At 37.0% G+C, this 20,533-nt stretch overlaps 1 protein-coding gene across 47 annotated transcripts in view; it reads right to left on the bottom strand.

Moving 5' to 3' along the window:
• Positions 1-20,533, bottom strand: part of DLG2 (discs large MAGUK scaffold protein 2) — a 2,299,762-nt gene that overhangs the window by 643,760 nt on the left and 1,635,469 nt on the right. For all 47 annotated transcript variants that reach the window (XM_078340083.1, XM_078340084.1, XM_054241373.2 and 44 more), the window contains one exon: positions 14,259-14,383. In XM_078340083.1, coding sequence (XP_078196209.1) covers positions 14,259-14,383 — 125 coding nt within the window. The remainder of the gene's footprint in view (positions 1-14,258; positions 14,384-20,533) is intronic.

Raw genomic sequence — 20,533 nt, 5'->3', positions numbered from 1 at the left:
TGAATATTAAGTAGTAACAAAGATTCTCTCCTCAACCAAACTCGAGTCAGGCTCCTCTAAGCCCTCTTCCCAATTGGGCTTTCACCTGGGGCTTCGTGTCTGTCCTTCTCAGGTCTGTACTTCTCAGTTTTAATAGGAATTCTGTTAACTTACGTTTTTCATTAATTTATTTTATGGATACATAATAATTATACATTTTCTGGGATACAGTTTGGAGAGAATCCTTCACCACTGATATCTGATCACTCTGGCCCACCTTTAGTAAGTGTACTTGAGCAAGAATCCCCCCTTAACTCCTGATGTTTCCTCCTAGTAATTTTCTATCCACTAATCTCCACCCTGCTCCTTGGCTATAAATCCTCATTTGTTGATACCACATGTGAAACTGAGCTTATTTTTATAGTGAGGTATCTTTTTCTCTACTGCAACAGAGCCTGAATAAAATCTGTTTCTACTAATTTAACTACTGCCCAGCTCTGATTTTCTGTGACAGTAGCTCTAACATCTTTATGATTTGGGCATTTAATTGTTAAGCTAATTTGCAGTGACTTGATGTTTGTGCAAAGCTTACCACATTATTAGACATTTCTAAATAATGGGACAATTTCTGAACACAATAAACTGCTCAGAAAAACCAATTCTTGAAAACGACTAAGATTACCATTGAATTAGATACCAGCAAATAATTTAAGTATCTTTTCCACCTCCCTCAAACCATTTTCTTTTGTCTAGAGCCCAAAGAACCATTTGCTAAAATCAATATAAAATATAGTTTCAGAATGTTAGAATGACAACATGTCTTCAGGAGAGACAATTAGAAATAAATAAAAACAAATGCCTTATCACTGCTTAAAGCTGCAGTCAGTTCTTTGGTATGTGAATCTAATGAGGAGTGGATGTTCTCAGAGCTATGAGTTTAGTCAAAAGCATTGATTTCCTGGCTATGATAAGAGCATTTTGAACTTCTCGGGTTGTCAATAAATGTCAGATAATTAGAATATGATTTTAAAACAAAAAATTCCCCAAGATCCTGTATAATACTCATTTTATGGAGAGAGAGGCTAAAGTTAAGAAGGTTTTTTTAACCTTTCCAAGATCTCATAGCTTGTTAGTGGCAGAGATTTCCATGTCTCTTGCCTACATTTATGCCTACATTTTATTCTACGTTCAATTCACTAGAGCAGTACATCTTGTTAACTTTTAGTCTGAGCTGGAAGTTTAGGTCTAAACCTACAAATAATTCCAGAAATTGCATCCCATACACAAAGCAGGGGCTAGGCTTAAATCAGAATATTTAGATTCCTATAAAGTCACTCTTAAGTGATATGAGCCATCACATCTATATCTTAGCAATCCCATTGTTCCTCTGTGAGGAATCAATACATCACTTCTTTTTTCTTGAGTGTATTTGGATAACTGGACCTTATAAAACACAATCGGAATTAATCCCCAAAATTATAAAGCATATCAATAATTTGTTTTTGACTTTTGTCAACAGAAATGCTATTTATCAGATAATTTTTATACAATGTTAATATTTTAGCAGCTGAAATACAAGGTCAAATAAATCTGTTTAGAAAATGGGAGCATGTTGTGATATTTGCTTGTTTAAAGATTGCTTACAACATACAGACATGGAGCCTCAAGCCAATGGTGCTGTCTATTTGGTTATATTTAAGAAAAAAACAAAGATCTTCTTTAACAGATTCAAGAACTTGAATAAATTCAAGAGCTTCAAATAAATTTTCTCTCTAAATAAACAACAATATGAAGTTGTAAGCTTTCTTAAACTAGGGAAAAAAAATCTTAGATTTGTAAATGGAATATTTATGCCAAGAAAGAATGACAGGACACTTCTGAAGTAACATCTTTATTGAGATATAATTCACATACTTTAAAATTTGCCCTTTTTTTTTTTTTTTTTGAGACGGAGTTTCGCTCTTGTTACCCAGGCTGGAGTGCAATGGCGCAATCTCGGCTCACCGCAACCTCTGCCTCCTGGGTTCAGGCAATTCTCCTGCCTCAGCCTCCTGAGTAGCTGGGATTACAGGCATGCGCCACCATGCCCAGCTAATTTTTTGTATTTTTAGTAGAGATGGGGTTTCACCATGTCGACCAGGATGGTCTCGATCTGTTGACCTCGTGATCCACCCGCCTCGGCCTCCCAAAGTGCTGGGATTACAGGCTTGAGCCACCATGCCCGGCCTGGCCAATTTGCCCTTTTAAAGTATGTAATTCAGCATTTTTTTAGTACAGTTACAGAGTTGTCCAATTGTCTGTACTTTTTTTTTTTTTTTCAGACAGGGTCTTGCTCTGTCACCATGGCTGGAGTGTAGTACAATTGTGGCTCACCGCAGTCCTGACCTCCTGCGCTCAACCAATCCTCCCACCTTAGCCTCCCAAGTAGCTGGGGCTACTTTTTGTATTTTTGTATTTTTTGCAGATGTATTTTTTCCAGAACTAATTTTTGTATTTTTTGCAGAGATGGGGTTTCACCATGTTGCAGAGGCTGGCCTTGAACTCCTGAGCTCATGTAATCTACATGCCTTAGCCTCCCAAGGTGTTGGGACTACAGACATGAGTCACAGTGCCCAGCCTAGAACATTTTTCCTCACCCCAAAAGAAATCTTACATCCATTACCAGCCCCTGGCAACCACTTCTATTTGCATGGATTTCTCTCTTCTAGAAATTTTGTGTAAATAAAATCGATAATATGCAACCTTTTTTGACTGGGTTCTTTCACTTTGCATGTTTTCAAGTTTCATCAATGTTGTGTCATGTATCAGTACTTCATTCATTTTTACAGCTAATAATATTCCATTGTATGAATATTACACAATTTATCCATTCACCCTTCAATGGACATTTGGGTTGTTTCTAACTTTTGACTATTAAAAATAATGGTGTTATGATCCTTAGTGTATGGTTTTGTGCGGACGTATGTTTTTCAATTCTCTTGGGTATATGCTAGAAGTAGAATTATTGGTCATGTGGCAATTCTATTTTTAGCTGTTACATGAATCGCTGGACTGTTCTCTAAAGTGGCTGCAACATTTTACAATCCCACCAGGTATGCCAAGGTTCTGATTCTCTACATCCTCGCCAACACTTATACTGTCCATCTTTCTTATTATAGCCATCCTTCTGTATATCAAGTGGTATATCCTCGTACTTTTAATTTGCTGTTCACCAATAAATTATGATGCTGGTCCTCTTTTTATGTGCTCATGGGCCATTTGCACATCTTCTTTGAAAAAAATACATATTCAAATTTGTGGTAGGCCGAATGATGCCCCCCACCTCAAGAAATTAATGTCCCAATTCCTGGAACCTGTGAATATGTTACCTTATATGGCATAAAAGACCTTTCAGATGTAATTCAATTAAGGATCTTGAGATCAGGTGACTTTCTTGGATTACCCTGGTGTGTCCAACATAATCATAGGAGTCCTTATAAGAAAGAGGTGGTAGAATTATAGTCAATGAAGAGATAGGATGACGGAAGTAAAGGTTGGACCAATGCTCTTTGAGGATGGAGAAAAGGGTTTTGACTCATGGGATTCAAATGGCCTTTAGCAGTTAGAAAAGGAAAAGAAATAAATTATCCTATACAGCCTCTGAGGTTGCCTGGTCAACAATTTCGGTTTATCTAAGTGAGTCTGATTTTGGACTTCTGACCTCCAGAACTATAAGATAATAAACTGACATTATTTTAAGTCACTAAGTTTGTGGTAATGTGTTACAGCAACAATAGAAAACTAATATGAAATCCTTGACCATTTTTAAACTGGCTTATTTTTCTTCTTACTGTTGAGCAGTAGGAGTTTTATTATACATTCTGGATATAAGTCATTTATCAGATATATTATTTGCAAGCATTTGCTCTCATTCTGTGGGTTATCTTTTAACTTCTTGACAATGTCCTTTGAAAGCACAAAAGTTTTTAACTGATGAACTCCAATTTATCTATTGTTTTCCTTTGTTGCTAATTCTTTTTGCATCATATAAAGAAACCATTTCCTAAGGAAAGATCATAAAAATTTACACCTACATTTTTTTCTAAGACTTTTATAGCTGTAGCTCTTACATGTAGGTCTATGATCCTATTTAATTAATATTTGTCTAGAGTGTGAGATGGGGGCCCAATTACATTCTTGTGCAGGTATATATCTAGAAGTCTTGATACAATTTTCTAGAGAAATAAAACAAACGAAAATCCAACAACTTATGTTTGCCACAAACTATTAATATTTCAGTCAACTCATAGGTGGATTTCTCTTATCAGAATATATGGTAGTTGACTGAAATAGGAAAACTGCTGGAGGTACCTTTCCAGCTGTGAAATACTGCTTGTGGGTGCCTGATGTTCTACCAGATATGAAGCTGAAATTATTCTTCTTGTATAGAAAGTTTTTTGTGTAATATAATACTAAATTGCTGGGGACTTGTCCATTGTCAGTCACCATAGAACCATTTGCTGGGTGAATTTCTTCTCGTCCAAGTGCTCTATCAATACAATTAGGGCTGAAAATATAGATAGAAAAAATCAAAAGAGAGGGTTGTTACCCTTCAATGCTTTTCATTTTTTGTTGGAAGAGATGAAAAAAATAATCCATAAGAGTAAGTCCATTGAGATTTGCATCATATATCTTTCTAAAGAGTACTGGTATCATTAAAGTCTCCCTTCTCATAAAGGTCTCCCCGTTCAGAGTAACAGCTGGGCTTGTGTCCTGCTTTGACCCAAAAATAATAATGAAATAAAAGTTTAGTTGGATTTGAAGGCACTAAAAGTCTCTGCCTTTGAATAAAACATTTACCATGATCATAGTCATACAGTGCAACAATCACTTAGGGTACAGTGGAAATAGATGAGTTGGATATGGTGATTTGTGAGGTTTTTTTAATTTGCAATCATCTAAACTCGTGGAATTTCAATAAGGAGAGGTACTCTAAGTATTTAGCAATCTCTTATGTTATTTGCACTTCCTAGAAATATTTTATTTCCTTAAACAATCGGTAAGTGGGTCTTGGGAGTAAGTGTCAGACTGTGATGCCTGGAAGTTACTCCCTTTCCTCTGGTGCTTGTCATTTACACAGAAAAAAAAAAAACAAGTAAAGTTGAGCATTATCTTTTCCATTTCTAAGCCTTCATCTCCTGATGATTACCAATCACTTTTCTTCCTTCTTTTCCTTCCCTCTCTGTGTTTCCTTTTCCTACCCTCCCCTTCTCTCTTTCTCATCATGTTCTTATTTTAAAATCACCAGTGAATTAGTAGATATACATTAATGAAAAAGCAAAGAATGAATTGACAAAGGACAGCCAAAAGGACAATATTGTGGTTTATACACAAGGACTGCATTCTGGAAACATTGGTCCTTGACCTCTCAACTTTGTCAGTACAGTCTAATCTCAGTATAATCATTATTCTTGTTTGAAATAAACATTTATGTTTTATCTGTTTTTTATGAGGACAAAGGCGACCTTATCTGTAAACAGACACAGAAGTAATAAATGAAGCAATAGATTTAAAGGAAAGAAAACTTTTTTCCCCCTAAATCTTGTCTGGGAGTAGAAACGATTGTGCTGAAGGCTAAGAGATTAAATTGTGTCACTTGTCAGGAAATTGGCAAGCAGCCATCTTTTCTGCCTGTTTCTACATGCTGCCTTTGTGCTGTGGATGCCTTTAATAAATGCACTCTTGTGTAAAATGTCATTGCTGCATCGCCAAGTGGGGGCTGTCATGTGATAGTTGTTCCCCAGGATGACATATCAGTATTGGTCCTTGGCAATTCTGGGACTTCAAGCTACACAGAGGGCATTTTTAAAAATAATTCAAATACAAGTGAAGAAATAAAAACCATTCTTCAAATCATGGAAGTATCTCTATTTTGCTCTGAAAGAAAACCTAATGTTCTTTTCAAAAAATGCTTAAAGACAGGTGATGCTATCAAATCTTAATGACAACTCTAGAAGACAAAATACAAATGACTAGTAACATTTTTTAAAAGTTCCATCTTCCTCTTAATCAAAAAAATGCAAAGCAAGAAAAAATACCATTGTTTGTCTTGAACATACACATATGCCAAAATTACAAATGTGAAACCACATGCAACACTGACAACATATTGCATAGTAGGACCTCTCCAACATTGCTGGTAAAAGTAAGATTTGGTAGAATATTTCTGGAAAGAAATTGGGTAACCTGCATCAAAAGGTTTTAAAATGTTCACTCTATCAGGTTGAGAAATTCTACAGTAGAAATAGATCCTAAGGAAACAATGAGGTACATGGTTAATAATGTTTTCCAAAAGATATCTACATATTTAAAATGCTGATGAACTGAAAATAAATTCCTAACAATGTGAATTGCTAAATATGCTGCTTTATAACAATCATATTATTTGCAAAGGCTTTTTTAATGATACCGGGAAAGGTCGATGAAATAAGGTTAAGTGAAGTTAAACAAATACTAAATATCCTATAGAGTATGATCTAAACTAAATTTAAAAGGCAAAAAACATCAGAAAGACATGTACAAAAAATGTTACTAGTCATCAGCTTTGTGTAGTGTAAAAATGAATGTGCCATGTTTTGCTTAGCCTTTGTCCCCTCTTCTTTATTTTATATTTATTACACAAAGGACAAATATCATAGCCATAAACACACATGCCCAAAAGTTATACTTAAAAAGAAGTTTTACCAGAACATGGACACTGCCCAGAGAAAGTCATCTAAATCACCATGTGCTCTTCCTGCCTTGCCTCTTGACTTAGCCCTCATCTCACATTTTCCTGCAGCCTCTGGCTGTCTCTCTCACTCCAGCTCAGATTCATAGCTCCAGCCATTAGATATAACAACAGGTCTCAGTGTCCATCTTTGCTGTTCCTCCACCTGAGGGACCAGATTCCTCTCTTTTACTGGTCAGGGTCCACTCCTTGCTTATGATTGATTGTGCTTGTGGCCTCTTGCCTTTAGGTATGAGAAAGTTCCCGGCCCAGTCATGAGGCCTAATCGGTGTTTCTGAAGTTTTGGTGTGACAGTGTTACAGGCGCTCAGTTGAAGGGAATTTTAGGGTCCAGAATTTATATGTCTATAGTAGTTTCCTATTGTTTCATGACAAGTTAACACAAATTAATCAGTTTAAGACAACTTATTATCTTAGAATTTCAGCAAGTCGGGAATCCATATGTAACTCAGAGGAGTCCTCTACTTTGGGTATCACAATATTCCATGCACCAATGTGTCAGTTGGACTACATTCCTTTTGGGAGCTTGGGGTTCTCTTATAAGCTCATGTAGCAATCTGCAGAAATCAATTCCCCATGACTGTGTGACTGACACCTTCCATCTTGTTAGCTGTAGGCTGGGGACTATACTTAGTATCAAAAGGATACCTTCAGGTCCTCGCTATATGGTCCCCACCATAGATTCTCTAACAACTTGGAAGTTTGCTTCATCCATGCCAACAAGAGAATCTCTCCATTTTTAAAAGTCTCATTGGATAGGTCAGACTGAATCAGGAGAATCTCCATTTTGATTACTTCAAAGTCAACTGATTAGGGAACTTAATTACACCTGTGAAGTCCCTTTTGCCATATAAAGTAGCATAATCACGGAATTGAATATGATCATATTCACAGGTCCCGTCCACATCCAAAGGAAAGAGATTATACAAGGATGCAGGTTATTGGAGGGCATCTCAGAATTTTGCCTACCATACTGCCCATCCTTGGTTGCCACAGAGTTGTGGCTCAGGTTCAGTGCTCTGCTAAATGGTTGGCTCTGCAGATAACAGAGTTATGTTGCAGGCCTTGCCTTTTATATAATTGCTTTAGAGCTACTGTTTCATATAATCTTACTACACCTTCTTGAGATATTTGTTCCTATCTCCAATGTACCAATGAGGGAACTGAAGAACAGAGAGCTTAAAAAGGTGCCCAAAATCACATAGCTAGGAAGTAGTACCTGAAACTTAGGTCTTTGACTCCAAATATCGTGTTCTTTCTCCTACATCTCTTTTCTGAGGCAAAGTTGTTGCCTTAGTTAAGACTGGAGCTTGATTTGAAGTCTGATCTACTTAGGGAGGAAATCACTTCTCACTTTATCTGTGTCTTTAGTCTGCACTCTCACTTTATATTGGCTATGTTTTCACACACACAGGAAAGTTTTTCAAAATGACTCCAGGATTCCTAGAATTGCTTCCTAGAAAATTACCACAAACTGGCCAGGCACAGTGGCTCATGCCTGTAATCCCAGCACTTTGGGAGGTTGAGATAGGTGGATCAAAAGGTTAGGAGTTCGAGACCAGCCTGGCCAATATGGTGAAACCATGTCTCTATGAAAAATATAAAAATTAGATGGGCATGGGGATAGCTGCCTGTAGTCCCAGCTACTCGGGAGGCTGAGGCAGGAGAATTGCTTGAATCCAGGAGGTGGAGGTTGCAGTGAGCCAAGATTGCACCACTGCACTCCAGCCCAGGTGACAGAGTGAGACTCCATCTCAAAAAAAGAAAAAAAAAGAAAAAGAAAATTACCACTAAATTATCAACTTGAAACTATACCTGTTCTGGCACAATGTGGCCAGAATCTCTGCTTAAGTTCTCACAAGTCTGTATCAAGATTCTGCTTAGCTACATTCTCATCTCTAGGTTTAGCGTCTTCTTCCAAGCTCATGTGGTTGTGTCAGAATTCAGTTCCTTGAGATTGTGGGACTGAGGTCTCTGCTTCATTGTTGGCTGTTGGCTTGGGGGCCTCTCTCTGCTCCTAGAGGCTATTCTCATTCTTCCTTGCTTCATTTTCAAGCCAACAACAATGTGTCAAGTACAGCACACATCTCAAATCTCTTTAACTTCTGCCACCAGCCTGAGAAATCTTTCCACTCTTAAGGGCTCATGTAATTAGACAAGGCACACGTTATACTCTCCCTATTTTAAGGTCAACTATGTCATGCAAAAATCACAGGAGTGACATCTCGTCATAGTCACAGATTCAGTGGATTAGGGTATAGAATCTTGGAGAGGCATTTTTATTTGAGATGGGCTCTTGTGCTGTTGCCCAGGCTGGAGTGCAGTGGTATGATCTCTGCTTACTGCAACCTCTGTCTCCCCGGCTCAAACCATTCTCTTGCTTCAGCCTTCCAAGTAGCTGGGATTATAGGTGCCCACCAAAACACCCCATTAATTTTTGTATTTTTAGTAGAGATGGGGTTTTACTATGTTGGCCAGGCTGGTCTTGAACTCTTGACCAAGGCCACCCGCCACTGCCTCCCAAAGTGCTGAGATTACAGGAATGAGCTACCATGCTTGGCCGGGGGGAGTGGCATTTAGAATAAAGCTTACCACAGTGTGTCTTTAAGTGTTGTTGTTGTTGCTTTTCTGCATTATAGATTGAAAGATAAAAACATGGACATTGGAGCCAAACTGCTGACATTCTAATTCTGGCTCCAATATTTACTAGCTGTACAAACTTGGGGAAGTTGCTTAACCTCTTAGTTCCTCAATTTTCTTATCTGAAAACTGGGGTAATAAATAATAGAATGAATTTTGCTGAGTCATTTAACACTTTAAATGAGCTAGTGTGCCAGAAAATGACTTGTCACAGTGTAAGCACTAAGTTGGTCTTCGTTATTATTATTATTGATCTGATTATTACATATCCACTAATTTCGAGTTCATATTACTACTCTCCTTAGAGCAAACCCATCACCTTATTTCTCTGGATCTTAGCTTCTCTGTAAATTTTGCTATTATTTAACTGTCAAAAATATAACATATCTAGTCTGTTGGGCTGCTACATAACAAAATATTATAAACTAAATGGCTTATAAACAACAGAAATGTATTTCATATGGTTCTAGAGGCTGTGTAGTGTACAACCAACACAGTGGCAGATTTGATGTCTGGTGAGGGCCCTCTTCCTGATTCATAGATAACACCTTCTAGCTGTGTCCTCACATAAAGGAAGGGGCAAGGCAGCTTTCATGAGGGCACTAATAAAAGCCAGGGCCTCTTTTACAAACACATGCACGAGTACTCCTCCTTTATGACCTAATCATTTATTGAGGTCCCCTCCTCCTAATATCATTAAGTTAGGGATTAGCTTTGAACATATGAATTTTGGGAAGATACAAATATTCAGACCATAGCAATTTATAATGCAAAGGATACATCTAAAAGAAATTTAAGTGTCTCTAACCCAAAGTAAAGAACAAAGGATTTGTTTACATAAAAGGAAACTATGTTTATTTATAGAGTTTTTTTTAAGCAAAGGAAACACAGCAGATTCCGTTGCTTACATTATAAACTTGAGAATAGAACTATAGAACCGTTTTTAGCACCATTTCTATTTTTTTAAATGGTCTTTAATTCCATGTTATGACCAAGAGAAAAAAATTATGTGAAAAGATAGGGACAGGAAGCTTAGGGAAGAACACGGAGAGTGAAAGGAGACTGGAAGGAAAGGTAGAAGGTATAATAGGAAAGGTAATAGAGAAGAAAAGAAAGAAAAAGAGGCAAGAGGAGAGGAAAAACTACTTAGAGAAGGGAAGGTAAGGAAAAAGGGGAAAATGGTGGCAAAATTTATTGAGTACCAATTAGGTGCCTGCCATACCTAAGGAGTTAGGTTATCTCCCTCAGAACCTCTCAGTGAAGTAGGTATTACTGTGACCACTTTACAAATGAGAAAACAGTTATTAAGTGGGTTTATTGTCCAAGGTCAATTATGTTATATATAGAAGTTAGAACCCACATCTTTCCAGAGCTACTTATAATGTCCTTCTCCCTTGTCCTTAAGGACTAATAATGAGATAAAACCTACTCCTCACAGCCTGTTGGTCCAGCCTCAGTGTTCCTGTCATACTGAGAAAAGATTTAGTCAGGCTTAGTTGAGGCTTTGCTGTTACTGTCTGTTAGCATTACCTAAGCATCTTAATTATTTGAGTCAGGACATTTGGATTTTAGTTAAAGAGGATCTCCAAATGATTTCTGCCTCAGGATAAGTCACTCCTCTGAGCTACAGAATCTCCCTCTATAAAATGTATGCCTTAAACTACACCACCTGCCAAATGCTGAAAGTCTATACTTCGGTGTCTTCAGGTAGGCAAAGGCTGTAATGTGGATTAGAGAGTAGGTAAATTTTGTTGCTCTAGTTAGAAGTACTGTACAAAATTTTGCAGGTTGTTCATTGTACAACCTTAGTAGGCAATATTCATACAGAGTCATAGGCCATGGCCCCGGCTCCCGGAAGCCAAAATAAGAACCAATGGGTAGAGGTCAAAAAAAGGAAATTGTGGCTCAATAGAAAAATAAGAAACTCTGTTTTGTTCAGAATTACCTCTAAACATTGTAAAAGCTTTACCTTTGGGAGTTTTAAAGCAGAGAATACATGATGTAGGAGTTCTACCATTGCATTCGAGTTTAGAGAGTACCTAAGTAACATTCAGAACTGGATTTTTAATGTGGTCAAAGCTAGCTGGGTGAGCTTCTTAAAATCATTAAGATGTAATTTTCTGAGTTATTATTATTATGGCTACAATAATAGTACCTACCTATATGGCTACTGAGGTAGGAGATTGTGTGTGTGTCTGTGCATGTGTGTGTGTGTCTACATCTGACATCTCTCTATCATCTCAGCACAATGTCCCACACATGATGACAACTCAAGAAATGTTAGTTTTCATTATCATTATTATCTTTACAACTATGAATGAAGTTTCTAGCACAGCAGAACTTTGCTTTACCTCTGTAGCCATGAGGCTGCCACAATGTTTGCAGGCAAAGAACACTGCCACTCTCAGAGATCTCACCTTTCATTCTTAATTGTAGAGCAAACATGTAACCTAAAATCTATTTCAAGCTTATAGCCAGAATTTGGTTAAAGGGTGGAGGGTCTTCCCGTCTTATAGATAAATCGAGTGGTTAAAAATGATGATTACAGCCTGCCGTAGTATTAATTTAGAGATAATTTTTAAATCATCCTCTAAAAAAGTCTATTTTTAAAAACTTTAAAAATGGACCTTCTTTAGGGTCCAGTATTAGCAAACGGAGTCCCCACTATGACTCAGACTCACATAGCATCTTTTTCAAACCTTTCACTCTAGCAGGGATATGTCCTCATTCAGAAATTAATTTAGTTAATTCAGCTTAAAAATTCTATTGTCAAAAACCTTATTTCCTGTGGGAGCATCTTTTTTGTTGATAAAAGATGCAGATGCATCTGAAAATAAAATGTGATTCTCTTCCTCAAGCTGTAAACATGCAACTCTCAAAAGTAATCACTACATCAGAAAAACTGGATAAGGAATAAAAGTATTTTGGTTGATTCATAAGTAAAACAGCAAAGAAGCTTATTTATACTTAATGAAAAAAAAAACTGAGGAAGTACTACGAAGCTTACATTTCTGCTACTTAAGTCACAGTCCTCGATGTGGTTCCATGCAAACTAACGTCATTCTTACCTACAGGACTTTACTCGCATTATTTGGTAAGACTCGGTGCTTGATTAAATTTGAGTCAGGCTTCTCTGGATCCTACTCTCAATTAGGCCTCGACCTTAGACATTTTATTTGGCCTCTTTAGCCTGGTTTTAGCAAGAACCCTGCTGAGTCAGTTTATCAAAATCTCTCTCCCTTGGTATCTGATCAAATTCCTTATCCCATTTCCTTGATAATTTATCAGCTTGGACTGCCTTCAACAAGAATCCTGCCAAGTCCCTTTAGCCAGAATTCCCCTTACCCTTGACGTTTTGTCTCAGTAATTTTCCAGGCACTAACTGCCACCCCTACTCCACAGCTCTTTGGCTATACATCTTCACTTGTGCTTGTTGCATTCAGAGTTAAGACCAATCTCTCTCCCCTACTGCAAAATCTCCATTGCAGTGATCCCTCTTGAATAAACTCTTCCTTACAGTCATTAACAAGTGACATAAATATTTTTTATTTAATATATCCTTCCTATCTCCCACTTTAATTTTCACTTCTTCCTCTTCTCCACTTTATTCATTGATTTATTAAAAATTCATTTCTTCAGCAAGAGTTTATCGCGCCACTTATACATATGTAACTGCTTGGCTTTGGGATTTACAACTTCTACTATGGATTTACAACCTAGTAGAAGTGCTAAAATCACATTAGGTCATGTTATTCTTCCTGAAAAATCTCTCCTAATTTTTCCAACCTGTAGTGCCTCTTAGCTAAGGTTTTGATCTCATAGCATTTTATATTATTTATCCCGTGAGGGTAACTCTTATTTCCCACAATTAAGTTCTGTAAACAAAGTGGCCCAGCTCAACTAACTACTGTTCTCTATCGCTGAGAAGTACCTGGCTGCAGTCCCTCAACCAACCTAAACTCACCACGTGCTTTTTTTTTTTTTTTTTGCTTTGCTTCTTGAGACATGGTCTTTGTCACTCAGGCTGGAGTACAGTGGTGTGATCTCAGATAACTGGGATCAGGTTCAAGCCATTCTCCTGCCTCTGCCTCCAAAGTAGCTGGGATTACAGGTACTTACCACCATGCCCCAGCTACTTTATGTATATTTAGCAGAGACGAGGTTTTACCATGTTGACCAGGCTGGTCTTGAACTCCTGACCTCAAGTGATCTATCTGCCTTGGCCTCCCAAAGTGCTGGTATTATAGGTGTGAGCCACTGAGCAAGACCACCCTATGGTCTTCATCTAAATCAGGCTGGTTTCCCTTTTTTCTGAGGGACAACTTGTTCTTTTCTCTGTATTCCCACTCAGATCTGTAGGATTAATGAATTGTCGTTCAGGACTCAGAGGAAATCTTCCTAGGGAATGGTTTTTTAGACTCCTTTATTTTCTTCTCTCTAAACTCCTAGAGAAAGCCCCATAAATGGTTGCTGAATCCAAGAATACATACAATGTCTGTAATAATGCATTATTTTGTTAATGCTACTGATAGTGTATTGTTTGGATAATTATATTATTTGCCCATTAGTTCATATTTATGTTCTTTCCAACTAGACTGAAGGCCTCATCCAAACAAAAGATTTATCTTCATCCCCTCCTCACAGCACCTGGCTCAATGTTCAACATAGCCATTAACAAACACAAATCAAATACTAGCTGAAATTCAGTCAGTGGCAAGAGATTTGCAAAGTCATTTCAGGAAGATTGCCTTAAAAACCTTCTCTTTCAACTACAGAACTTTTGTAGGATTATTATTCTTCAAGGATACAAATGTGCCTCATTAATGCAGCAGATTTACTTTCAAAATAATTCTCATGTTTCAGATCTTTACCTGAGTCTGCCGTCCTCTGCTGCAGCACCTCCTGGTATAATCTTCGTAATAAATATGCCAGGGTCATCTCCAATGTGGGGATTATCTGTCCCCCCAGCAATACTGAAGCCCAGGCCAGAATTTCCCTGTAGAAACAAAAAGCAGATATTAAATGATGTGTCTGTCACCTAAAACCTAGTTCCTCTTGCTCTCCCATTATCATATTACTACTCAAATGGAAATCAGGTGACAACAGTCTTGTATGCTAAACCATAAGTGCACAGTTAGCAGACAAAGGAAGGTCAGGAAAAACACTCAGGTTTATTCCTGCACTGTAAGGATGCAAGGGGCATTATATTTTTGCTTTTAAAAATTGCTTCCCTTATGGAGTTATTAAAATCACATTTATGAAGCAGGAGATAAAAACTTATAAACTGTGTAATATGAAAAATATAAAGAATCATTAGAATATTAATTGTAAAAATTATACATTCATATGAAAAAGCATGGAAAAAAGTTACATGAAAGTATTTGATTTAATAGAAGAGTGAACTTGAGTGTTTTCATTTTCTTATTTCTGGTATTGTTGTTCTAGTATCACTTATCTGTCAAATAAATGTGTTTCTATGTAACAGAAAACTTCCACTTCAGAAGACAGGGCCCCTATCTAGAGTCATAATAAACCAGAGATATGTTTGAACAATAAACAGGCTTTAATCTGCAATAGCAATAGAAAAGGCATGCAATAGTGCTGTAGCATGTAAATCTGAGTAGTTTGTATTCTAATAAAGCTTTTATACTTACTCCTGTAGATTACAGTAATTGACATCCAGTGTGTGTGTATATATACATATACATATTCATATATATCTTTATCTCCTTCTAAAGATATATAGATCTAAGGATATATATGCACATATATGTGGAAGGATATGCATATATATCCTTCTAAAATTTGTTTGTAAGGCATAATTAAAAGTCCCCCCAAATCCACAAACCATCTTATTTCTTATTTAGTCTCTTTTAATCCCTATCTCCATGGCTACATATATTTTCATAGCTGTGTTGTAATTTTTTCCAAATCACATTATATTTTAAGCCCTTTCTCTGTCGTAGCTAGGTAGTCTTTCTTTTATTTATTTATGCATTTATTTAGAGATGGAGTCCTGCTCTGTTGCCCAGGCTGGAGTGCAGTGGTGTAATCTTGGCTCACAGCAACCTCCGCCTCCTGGGTTCAAGCAATTCTCCTGCCTCAGCCTCCTGAATAACTGGGACTCCATGCGTGCACCACCATGCCTGGGTAATTTTTGTATTTTTAGTAGAGACAGGTTCACCATATTGGTCAGGCTCGTCTTGAACTCCTAACCTCATGATCCATCCAGATAGTCAGTCTTTATAATTATTCATCATAAATAACTCGTATTGTTTCATCAAGGTCATGTATCATCACTTATTTTAACAGTCCCTTGTCACCAGATATTAAATTTCTCTACATTTTTATAACCAAGATAGCTTACTAAATTTATGATCACTTGATTAATTTCCACTCTTGGGTAAAAAGAGATGAAGAGAATTTAGTAGTTATTCCAGCAAAATTAATTAGGGCACTCGATTAGTCAGAAAGGTTCAATGTCAAGATCAGCTATAACTTGATAGCTATACCACTGCAAATGTCAAGGTAATGTTTAGCAATTTTTATTGACTGAATTAATAAAACTGAATTCCAGAGTATTTTTATAATTGTACATTTATTACATATGTTGAAAGGGTGAAATGAAGAACTCAGCTATGGCAACTAAAACCCCACGTCTTCATGCTTCTGATGTCTTCTCTAACTCTGTTTGCCCTTTGAAAAAGTTCAGTGTTCAATGAACAGAGTTATTACTTAATAGCAGTCATATCAACATGAATTTATTTAACATTTATTAAATATAACCTCTGTACCTGGCACTGGACTAAGTCCTGGATCTACAGTAGTAAATATGTCAGTTTATAAGGCACATGAAGGGAAATGCAAGTGTAAGAGTGGCTAAGAGGAGAACCAAACACAGTGACTTAGTGACATAGTGGGAAGAACTCACATAAAAGCCCTTAGGTGAGAAAGGGCATGCCCGACCCAAGGAACAGACAATAAAGTTGAAACAAAGAAAGCAAGAAGGAGAATTGGATAGATGTGCCTTAATCATGAGATTTGCAAGAGCAGAGTGTAAGAGAAACCATTTTGGATTTTAAATACTTATTGACACCAAATGATTGTGTTAGTATTGCTTGAGAATTTCCTATGCGACTGACTGAACTAAGGCTGCAGAGGTTAAGGCCAGATGATTTCTGCCTTTATGGATATTCAAAGCATAGCAGAAAAAGCGGTGACACTCTGGTATCTAGTGATCAGCATATTTCACACACTGTGTAACCTCAACTGCATTGTCAAGTAAGTAGCCATGGAGATAGTGTTTAGGGGACTTAATGAGGCAGTTCTCTAAGATCCAGAGGTTTGGGAAAGAAAAAAATGGGAGGATGAGCATTTTCAGTGGAATTTGTGTCAAGCTCTAAGTACATTAACTAGAGTGCATTGGTCTCACTGTAGTTAGCATCTCAAAAATAATAATTTCTTGATTAATGAGAGTAGGGAAGGAGGCAAACAGAGATTGGGTGATAACCAAATGCTTTCTTCTAATAATGTCAACACATTTGGAGAGGGTACTCAAAACTTTTTCATCTGAGAAAGATATTCATGATCTAACTCTTAACCTTGTCAACTTTATTTCCAGCTTCACACTTTACCACCCAGGAACAGTGAACTGAACTGCAGGCTCTTTTTCGCACTATATTTCATCTCTTGGTGTTTATTCATGCTATTTTCTCTACCAGAAACTTCACATCTTCTCCTTGAGTAGTTCCACTTTTGAAGATGTGGCTCAGACGGTATCTGCTCGAGGTAATACTAAATTATCACCCCAACTATTCTCTAGATACATAACTTTTCTGTGTTTTTGTAGATTTTTAGGCTTCCTTTTGTTATGCATTGTGTTATTTTGTAGTTGTCTGTTTCAGAGTCTATCTTTCCTTTAAATTGTGCGTATAGAAGGAGCACGGAATTTCCTTTAAATTGTGCGTGTAGAAGGTATGTGTAGAATAGAAGGTAGTATTCATCTTTGTTTTTTTGGAGACTTGTCTAGCACACAGTATTGACACTAAATACTTGATGAATGAATGAACAGAAAAACAAGCTTACTAAGAATGTTGGGCCCTAACAAGACTCAAAATGGACACAATAGAAATATACAATGTGTTAAGGAATAAAATGTGGAAGTAGAAGCCATTTTGCTCTGTGTGGCTGCAAGAATAAAAAAGTAGAAAGCTGAGGCATTCAAATTGTGGTGCAGGTAAAGGCTGACAGATAAGATAGAAGTGTTCAGATTGGAGATGCACTATGCTGGAAAAGATAGAGGGTCCTTCACTCAAGAGGTATTTGGCTAGTCACTGGGCATAAGGGACCCAGGCATTTATTGAAAGGTTAAACTGGATGATTTTAAAGGATTTTTTTGGTAAATGCAGGAAGACTGTTCTTGCCAACAGAGAAAAGGGGATGTTTTAGGGACATTTAGTGGGGGAGGGGGGGCGTAGATAACTGTCAAATTCTTAAAACGTAATCTGTGAATCTACATATCTTTGAAATAATAGCTTTGATATCAACTTAGAAATAATTAACCACTTTCTTTTGTTTTGTTTTGTTTTTAAGAATTGACTACAACATGGAGAAAATTGTGGCTCTGGCATTTTCTAATTTACATTCCCCAGTCCCGAAACCCACTCTGAGGAAAAGAATGAATATATTTAGGAAATCTACAATGGAAACCAGGTAGGTAGAGACAGAAGGTGTAACTTGCCCTGTGTTTCTGGTCCCAAAGCATCCCTAAAACTTTTCTGTTTCAATTAAAACTAGTCTGACAGCTGGGCCTGGCCAGTCACTGTGGTTCTTTACAAGAGATTCATCTGAATTCAGCTAAGGAAATGATTTAAAGAGCTTTCACCTCCCTTTATTGTTCTCTTCCAGCCTTCCCTTTTAAGTCTTTGCTATCAGCCAGCAGCATTTAGTAGAGAGAAGGACAGATGCAAAAGTGTCAGTGAAATTGCTGCCTGCTGCTCTCTACCGCTAAATCACTTCAATCCCCTGACAATCGTCCCAGAGCCTGCCAGCTGCAGGGACAGATCTCAGCTCCTCTCTTTTCTGAGCAGCAATCTCTCCACATGAACAGGCAGACCCCTGGTTGACACTCTTAGATCCTAAAAATTGTGACTAATTAAGTGAGTGTTGATCCCTGATGCAGTCAATGGAAACTTTGAAGTGCCATGCTGGTAAGGGCAGGCCCTGTAAAAGGGTTCTGGGTGGGATGCTGTGTCCTTGCAGTTGGGCAGATGCCATGATGGATGAATGTCACTGGCATGGACCATTCTTTCTCCTAATTGTCCACATTTGCTGACTTTTCCCAGGGGCACAAACGCATTCTCTAGCCAAATGGCAGTTCCTGTTTCATGTACCATACACCATCTCCTCACAGAGAGAGAATCCACAAAAAGGAAAGACAGTTTTCAAATATTGAAAACCAAACACTACAGGTTCTCGCTTGTAAATGGGAGCTAAACTCTGGGTACACATGAACATAAAGATGGGGACAACAGACACTGAGGAATACAAGAGGGAAGGAGGAGGGAAGGGGAAAAACGTTAAAATACCACCTATCTGGTACTATCCTCACTTTTTAGGTGATAGGTTCAATTGTACTCCAAATCTCAGCACCATGAAATATATCTTTTTAACAAATGTGCACGTGAACCCCCAGAATCTAAACTAAAGATAAAAATAAAAAATAAAATATTATTTCAGTGCTATTAATAAAAATGAAAAATGTTGATCATATAAATGTGAGAAAAAAGTGACATTTTAATTACAGTATGAGTGCCACTGAAGATATTTAAAATAACTTAATTTTAACAAGAAACTTATTAATTTAAACTAATAGTAAAATTGCTTAAATAATTTAAACTACCTAATAAGGGGATTTTAAAAATTATATAGCCCCTAGTAAAATACTAAAAGTATTTTCAAGAGAACTAACATTTATTGCATGTTTATTCTATGCTAAACATAGAATAGGTTTCGTACAATTTCCTTTATGGTGGATTGTATTATTCTCTTTTTAGATATTAAGATGAAAATCAACAAGAAAACAAAAAAAAAAAATGAGGCTGAGAGGAGTGAAGTAACACATTTAAAGACATAAATCAAACAAATAGTGAATTCAGATTTAAAAGCAGACTTGTCAGGCTTTGATTACTGTTTTATTTTCTTAATCTCACATTGTCTCTTCTGAGTTCAAAAACTAATTTGATGGTAGGGAAATAATAGAAATTTTAGTTCTAATGAACCACTTGGATTTTTGGAAAAGATTTAAACTTCTATCAGCATCATGAAAATATTTCAAAACATTTCTAAGAAAGTAGTATGGTTGAGTGGAAAAGCATAGGTCTGGGTCATTTTTTATGAAATTTATCCAATGCCACACAGATAGCAATGGCAGAGCCAGTGGTTCTGTCATTGCTATCTGTGTGGCATTGGATAAATTTCATAACTTTGAGTCTAGTTTTGTCATCTGTCAAATGGAGATAATGAGATGAAAGCAAACGTCACAGGCTTTCATCTCATTATCTCCACAAGCACAGCACATGGGTGAGGATCAAGCAATGTTAGTTCAATTTCTTTGGTTTGATGCATAGCACTGTTTAAAGGGTCCTTATGAGTCTGAGGACAGTAAGGGAGAATAGCTGTCAGACAACATATTCTTTAATTCATGCCTTATTTATTGATCCAACAAATATGACTTAATGCATTTTAACCTACACTGATAATAAATGGTACTTTTCTTAATAAAAATGACTTAGCCAGAAATAAAAAATTTGGGTGAAAGATGAGGTTATAGTACTACAACCTTGGATAAATAACAGCTCGATAAAGAAAGACTCACACAGTGTTTTTTAACCTTCTGATATCCATGTTCTAGTTGATAAACGTTGAAACTGTATATTCCTCTCACCAACCTCAAGATTCCTATACGCTTTCCTTAACCCAGGAACACCTGTCAGTTCCTTTTGCTACTTGCCAACCATCATCACTATTCAAGTTTACTTTCTGCTTATTTGCTCCAGCAAAGACTTTTGTTTATTTTAATTTAATAGAGTTTATACTACAAAACAATATATATGCTGTTTTCAAATATAATATACCTCAGCCCCTA

This window comes from Callithrix jacchus, chromosome 10, assembly GCF_049354715.1.
Source record: "Callithrix jacchus isolate 240 chromosome 10, calJac240_pri, whole genome shotgun sequence".
Lineage (NCBI taxonomy): Eukaryota > Metazoa > Chordata > Mammalia > Primates > Cebidae > Callithrix > Callithrix jacchus.
The sequence above is the reverse complement of the archived record's forward strand: the minus strand, read 5'-3'. Positions and strand labels throughout refer to the sequence as shown.